Here is an 8,333-nt window from a genome sequence, read left to right on the forward strand (position 1 = left end):
TTCCCTAAAACCTCCAGTTCAATCTATACAGCCTTCAAAAACCTTCCTAAACCATACAACACTCTCAATCAATCCAATCAATCAATCAAAAAATCAAGACATTATCATAATCACAATTCATATATTTGCCTATATACTTTCTATAAATGAGGAAAACAAATATGCACTCTGCTCCTTTGCGATAAACGAATGAAGCGGGATCTTTTACGTGTATGAGTTAAGACTCTCTCACACGAAACCTCATTATACAGAATTATCTTTTATGTCCGAAGTGGGGGACTCGACCCCGGGACTTTGGCTCTGGAGGTAGACACGCTACCACTCAGCCAAATCGTCGCCAAAATCTCCGCAGTTACATACAGTGCTTCATTTTTTTTAAAGGCACTCACTTTAGTATTTTCTTCTTTTTTTTTTGGATAATCGCTCAAAATAGTGGTCTCCTGCATTCAGTTATCTCTGTTATTTACTGAAAAGTATTATGTATCTTGTTGTATGTTTTGTATAATACAGCACAGTACTATTGCTTAATAAGCTTATCTATAATATGTGTATTGTTATTTTATCATTTCAAACCACCGTAATTGTCATTTTTTGTCTTTGCGCTTTTGGAATTTGAATTCGAGTTGTATTCGATTGAATGCTGAAACTAAACAAATCAAATTATCTCTCAAGAATAAATGTAAATAATAGGTAACACCATATCATAACTGGTCTACAAGAGGTTGCAAACGTATTTTTGTGAAACATAGGCAAAAATGTTCTCAATTAACATTTCTCCTCTGTCACTGTGATAGATGTATTTTTTTTTTCATCTGTGCAGTTATAACGGAGCTAGTAAAATTTCTCTTATACATCGTTTATTGGCTAATACGATTTAATTTGCGTCTGGTTTGTGAAGCAATAACCTCGAAAATAATTCCCCTCAACTCTACTTCTTTTGTACGCCGAAAAGTGGATATTATCTCTGTGCCATCGATAATTGCCTGGGTTATGAGAGAACAGGGGACAAAACGTGCCGTTCTCCTGCCAAAATATCACTTTCGTGTGCTCAAAGAGCCATTTACATGTTTTAATTAAAGCATTTATGTCAAAACAGTTTCAAGCCCCCCCCCCCCCAAAAAAAAAGAAGAAACAAAGAAACAAAGAAACAAAAAAAAAAAAAAACCGAGCAAACTAAATATTCGAATTGACGTACAACATGTGGTACCGGTTATAGTGAAGGTGATTTCCATGTCGACTTTGCCTGTATTTTATTTTATCTCCTTTGCTAATTGAATCGTTTTGAATAATACATCTTAAGGCAGAGCGATGCAAATTAAGCGCTGAGGAGTTGACGCAAATCCTAAGAAAATTTTACACGAAGGAAAGAATTCTGTATAACAGAAGGGAGAATTAAGGTAATGTATTGTGGGCGTATAGACTCGCACGAGACCCCCGGAACACAGAAAAGAGGGCAAATATACACCTGGTTAATTATAGAAAACAAAAGCTTCAATTAAAGTATACAAAAATGATAATAATAATTTCCATAGTGGTTAGAGGTTCGAACTTTGTCCAAAGAATTAAAATTGACCCAAATCTTGAACCTGACTTTAAAATGAATCATGAATTTGATGAAACTCATTTATGCTTGTATATTCAAATCACCTCCAACTAAATTGTACACTATTCGGCTATTACTCATATTGATAACAGTGTTATCTGATAAAGGGCCTATAGTTTTTGAACGATTAAGGAGCAAAAGAGGGAAATATTTATTGTAACACCTATACATGACGGATGAACATAATACATGAGGATGGTTTCAGTTAACAACTGTGTACTTTAGGCGATTTTATCCGCTGAAGGAAAAAAAAATATTATTTTTTTTTTCAATATTACGTCTTTTCTTACTGCTTGTATTTTCTTTTTCTTTTTCTTTTTGCATGACAACATGTGTGAACCTCCATGTAGAGTTGTTATTGTGATACTTTCGAGGTATACACGGCTGAAAGAACAGTGTCCATACCATGACATCGTTTGATTATTCCACGTTTGTATTTTCTTGTACTTTAAAATAGGTACTTAGTATTACATACTTTTTTTATCTTTAACTTTATATAACATTTGATGCTATATTGAAAGGGACGTTATTGAGGTTAATTTTGGATATATATATATATATATATATATATATATATGTATATATGTGTGTGTGTGCTTATGTGTGTGTGTGTGTGTGTGTGTGTACACTGTTGTTTATTTGGTAATCTAATTTCAAAAGCCTGTTTTTAGTAAATCACTCTTCCAATTGCTTTATTCTTGGTTTTTATTGCAACGTGTGCATTGTTTTCCCCGAGATATTATCCGTATCACAAGTATAATTGTTCAAAAGCTTATGATTTGTATTTGTTTGTTAACTTGCTCAATAATATGAATTGACAAATGCATACTTTTCATTATGCACTACCTTTATTTGATGGAAATAAATCGATTGAATTGAAATTGAATTGACATTATAAATGATGCTGAACGAACTATATAAATCGGATATATAATACACAATAACCATTATTTAGCGCATGCATATGGGAAACACACACAAAGGGAGAGAGAGAGAGAAAGAAAGAGAGAGCAATATATTTAAGCTACGGCGTATTTGTTTTTTGTAATAGCATGTTTGGGTAGTCTTCGAATTAGTCTTGCTCTTAGGAATGAATATTAAATGTTTAACGTGTACAGATAGTAAAGAGTCTTTGATGATTTTCTCTTTAACTTTTTGACCTTTGTTGTGTCTGCCTCGTACAGGCTCTGACTGAACATTAAGCAGTCATTTTGTCAGACAATTTTATGAACAAGACCTGCGTAACAAAAATCACGATGAGCAATAATGAGCTTGTAAGTATCAGAATAAAATCTTTTGGTTTGATTGACAATACCCTCAGAGAATTCCATGCCATTCAATGCCATCTATGCGGAAAAAAAAAGGAGATAGCCTCTTTATAGTGAATATTCTGTTTCAAAGATATTTGACTCACTTTGCAATATTATGCACTTTAAATACGTGACCGTTCCGTAATGCATTCCCCATTAGAAGACTTTATTGTGTATAGCATTTTTCATTCAACTGCTTGCTCAGATGTATGCCTTGATAGAGCATGCCTGAACATTTCATAATTGTAACGTATCGATTAGATGGATTTCATTATTTTTTCTAACTATACATATGGAGGTAAAATTATTCACCTTTTTAATTTCTTCTGGCTATTTATGAATGTTGACTTATATGAGCTAATAACGTTTTTTTAACAAATACTACAGCAAGTTTGAACAATAGAATAGATGAAAAATCTCCAGGAGATATCAGCATCTCCCCAAGAATATTGACAGCGAAGAGTGACGGTGAAACCGAAAAAAGCAAAAGTCCATTAAGAATCTGCACTCTTTAAAGAAAATTCAAAGAAATCAAAGAAATCATATTTTTTGGTCGCAAAACGTCTCGGCGTGCATATCGATTAACATGCATTCACCACAGCGGACGATCGAAACCGGGTCGCCATGTTTTAAAAAGCATGATAGCCACGACTGTATCAACACAAAGATGACTATTAAAATGCCAACACACTGATGAGAAGTATCGTTTTTACGTATTAAATGGATAGATGTTCTAAAGATGTGAAAACGAATAGTTTGAAAATATGGCTCTTGTTGTCGAAGTAACGACATGGAGTACCAGTAATACAATTTGAAATGTAGCCGTGCCACAGTGCTAAGAATAGGCTCCATACTTTTTTATGTATTATATATATATATATATATATATATATATATATATATATACCACGAGTTTGATTTAAAGAAAAAAACAAACAAACATACAAGAAAGTCTGTCTACATACCGGTACTGCGATATGATAAGATGAAATTATTTTCCAGGCTCTTTTAAAAATGCCAATTGTATCCTCTTTTGATGCCCGAGACAAACGAAATTTTATTTAAATTCATATACATATACCAGGGCTCTACACTATATTCTCTGGTGGTCACGGAGATCCCTAAATCTGACATTTTCTGTGACGGAGATGAATGAAAATATAACAATACATAAAAGATGAACTTTTTAGAAATTTGGTGTCTGAACATCACTTTAAGTGGCCCTGGGCAACCGCGCCCGATAATGTCGAGCCATCATACACACACACACACACACACACACACACACACACACACATATATATATATATATATATATATATATATATATATACAAATAAGCACGGCATGAGACAAACAAAAACAAAAAGCCCATTCCCCTCCAAATATGGTCAAAGCTGTTTTGATACTGGCAGTTTATTAACTTTGGTATCTGGTAAGGCAAAGGCAAACTCAAATAAATTTTACATGGACATCCCAACGTCTTTGGAAAAAGGTTGATCCATGTTAAAGGGATGATATAGTTTTGGTCGAGATGGGACTTGAGGCTTAAAACTCTTTAGTGAGACAATGAGAAACCTCTCATGAAAGAGCATATAATCTTAAGAGAAATTCCGAGCTTAATTGATGAAAATTGGCTTTCAAATGGCTAATATATCCAAAAACAAACACTGACAAAGCGATTCTAATAATATATAGATTGGACAAACCCTTTATCAGGATCGGTTTGTTTTACATAGTTTTTTGATATTTTCAGCCATTTGCAAACCGATTTTCATCATATAAGCCTTGAATTCCTCTAAGGATTGTATCCTCTTTGATATTTCATAATAAGCGTCTAATAATCTCGCAAAAAAGTGATCTCAACCAAAACTATACCATATCCCCTCAAGTACAATGTACCTTTTTAAGATGATTCAGCTCTTTGTTCTCTTTTATGGTGCCTATATAGAAATGATGAACATTATTGACTCTATATTTCTCTTACAACAAAAACACACTGATAGCATGATTTGCGAGATAAACAACGCATGGGCCTAATAGTCGTAATCGAACAAACTAGAGGTACCGTAATCGAATAGTAACAAACATTGCTGTTGATCTTTGCGACGGCCTCTTGAAATAAAGGTTATAATGACGTATAGCTCGTTTGTCTTTATCAGACCATCAAACACACTGAACAAAAAATTGCACTCACCTTCACATATTCCCCATTTCCCTCACAAAGGTTTGCTACTGTAATTTTCTTTCACAAATTTTTACTAATAGCAATAAATCTAGCAAATTAAACTCTTTCATTTTTTTTTAGTTTGTTTGTTGTACTAATTTTGTTTGTTGTTTTGGTCCAAGCCGTTGAATTCGATTGTTTGATATCAGCTGAAATATGTCTCAGGACGAAATAAGTTATTTTACTCATCTAGTCATACCATTCAAATTATTCTATTTCAAAATATATTTCAAGCTGGGGTTTCACCTTCTAGGTGCATATGTCTCGTTTTATTTCTATTTCATTTCAAGTTATTCTATTTCTGCATTTTCTAGAAAGTAGATATAACGTTACAAAAACCACAAATGATTATACATTGGACAAATATATATCTGTATTGTATAATCATAATTGATAACAATCATACAGTATGCTTAGATATTTGTAATGTAGTACACGAACAACTAAAAAAAAATCATTGATTATTCAATCAAATTATGACGAACAAAATGCAGAGACCGCTCTCTGTTATGAAAGTAGAAGCTTGGTTATGAAAACGGCCTCTGAAAAGAATACATATGGTCACGCATATAGGCCCTATTTTTCATAAGATAAAGATGACATTATAGAGGTATTTTAAAAAGAACTTGCAAGTATTAATAGACTATTATTACTACTTGACCATGTTGACCGCTGATGCATCCGAGATCGAGTACACAATGCCTTGCCAAATATCTCAGTTCATCATCAGTGTTTGCATCTTTCTTGCCCAATACAGTGTAATACAGTCGAAATAGTTCACGTGACTTCTTCCTCTACATCGACTTGAGGGTATCGATAGTCTCAAGGAAATTATATCAAATATGTTTTTGTTCCTTGGCATGGAAACCGTGAACAGCAAATCGTGTTAAACGACAAGCTGCTGTATAGGAAATGAGAGGAATGTCTCCTTAGATCTCATCTTTCGTTTCGTGCTATAACTTCCGATACAATATACAATCAAAGGTAAATAAAAGAAAAAACAACAACGTAAGAACGCAAAGGATGATAAAACTGCAATTATATAGGAAAAGAATTACATGCGCTACTATCTATCGCTCATTATACTCATGCGCTCAACTGAAAGGGAAAATAATATCTTGGTAGATTACTTCCCTTGATTGGAGAAGAGAAAGATGTTTTTAATTAATCTAAAACGGTAGCATATGGTTTGAATGACGTCACATTCTTTCTTTACGAGGTGCCAAGCAAGGACAAACTATACATTAAAATAATTTCTGTTCGACGTCTTCAATGATGTAGTGAAACAGGCGACAAGGAGTTGAGACAATTTAGGCTTTATTACAGAAGACTTTGTAAATACGTCTTCCAAACCTGGGAATAATTTTGTTTTCATCTTAAACGCAAAAAAAAAAAAAAAAATATAGCGACCCTTCGAAATGGCCCAACAAGAAATTATTGTTACAATTCAATCTCCATCAATTTCATAAGCTTTCAAAAGTTGACTACACTGTAGATTTTACAAATTGCAGTTGTAAAGTAAACTACTCATTTCTCAATTATTTCAATAAACCTTATACACTTTTGCAATGTACATGTACATCTGCTAAAGCTCAAATGTTGTTTGACTCCAATGCAGGATTAGTCGTCCCGCTTTCTCTTCCTCTCATGTCACCATCACCTTTGATGGTTTCAGACCTAATCGAAGCCCCGATGCTGCCCTTCGTGGAGAGCGTAACGAGCCGACTGTCTGAGGTCATCTCGGTTCGTCCACCACAGAATCTCAATAGCTGGTGGCGGAAGTCCACCAGTCGCAGCCAGTAAATGAGAGGGTTGAGGATGCCGTTCAGACTGACCAGGAGGAAACCAACGTCCCCTGTGGCCGAGAACCACAACTTATCGTGAATCCCCAGAGATTCACCAAAGTATTCCGTGATCAGCACCGCACACATTGTAAACCAGCAGACGAAGGTGGAACAGACCACAATCCCAAAGGTTACCAGGATACGTTGGTTCCTCTTCATCCTCTGTGACAGGACAGAATCAGAGAGCACTGCCGTTTGCGAAGACAAGGACACCACTTTGTAGATCAAGGCGTAACACACACCGGTGATGACCACGCTCGATAAGATACACACTGGCACAATCAAGCCTTGGAGTTTCCACGCCAACTTGATGTCGGAGTTTAAGTAGAGGGAAAAGAAGACTGCTGTAACGGTAAGCCAGGCGATGGAGCAGGCTGCGATTGTCCGACCGGCCGTGATGAGCTGTCGACTGCCGAACGGATCGAGGCGAAGCACGATCAGGCGTTGGACGGCGATACCGAGTGTACTCAACACCGACATAAACAGCGCGACCGTGAAGGAGGCTTGCACGCATATTCTCAACTGAAAATGGAAAATTCAGTTTCAATTGTTAATGTAGTTCATATTCATATTTGATACAAAACATATTTCACAGAAATATAAAGCAAAATGAACACAAAAAATGTACAGTAAACAGAGATGTCAAGGCCAGACAACAGCTAGCGAGAGAACGGGGAGGAGGGGGAAGGGGAAGCTAGGTTTTGGAGCGGGTGATTCCCCCCCCCCCCCCCTCCCTCCCGGAGCGTTAGTATTTTAAGTTGCAAATGGTTTGATCAAATGCAAACAAACTGTACTAGGCCTATTTTTGTCTGAAAATATGACTGATTAATGATTCGAATAGGGTCTAACACATTTCTGAATAATAGGAAACTTGCGAGCTTTTTTTGCACAAGACGATATTACCGTAATTCAGGTGTGGAGAAATGAACTACATTCACAGATTATCTGGTGGAAAACATACTTTCAGTTAAAAGTAATATTCCTTTATTCCTTGATATCAATAAGTTATTTACAGCAATGGCTAATGTGAATCTTGGAAGATAAGTCACCGTCTGTATGGGATACTAGAAAGTTGATGGACTCAACCTGTAAATCAACAATTATCAATCCCGAGAGTATATACTTTAAGTAAGTATTCGGTCCCTCTAAGCGCGTGCAAAAACAAACAAACAAACAAACAAACAAACAAACAAACAAGCAAACAAAACAAAACAAAACAACACAAAAAACATATTTGCAAGCCCGAAATTGAAAGGGAAATATCTTCACGTGAAGTTCATACTTATACAGGGCATAAGCAATAACTGAACACAAGGGAAATTGTTTCACATAGTAGAGCGGTCTTTTTC

The 8,333-nt window shown here is 35.4% G+C and overlaps 1 protein-coding gene across 1 annotated transcript; it reads right to left on the minus strand.

Annotated features, from left to right (window-relative positions):
- Nucleotides 1-6,732: 6,732 nt before the first annotated feature.
- LOC139733895 (uncharacterized) lies at nt 6,733-7,464 on the minus strand. The gene has a single exon (XM_071644701.1). The coding sequence runs from the start codon at nt 7,462-7,464 to the stop codon at nt 6,733-6,735; it is 732 nt and encodes a 243-aa protein (XP_071500802.1).
- Nucleotides 7,465-8,333: the final 869 nt, after the last annotated feature.

Source organism: Diadema antillarum, unplaced genomic scaffold (genome assembly GCF_040938485.1).
Source record: "Diadema antillarum isolate AM-2024a unplaced genomic scaffold, OU_Dant_1.0 seq00000502_RagTag, whole genome shotgun sequence".
Lineage (NCBI taxonomy): Eukaryota > Metazoa > Echinodermata > Echinoidea > Diadematoida > Diadematidae > Diadema > Diadema antillarum.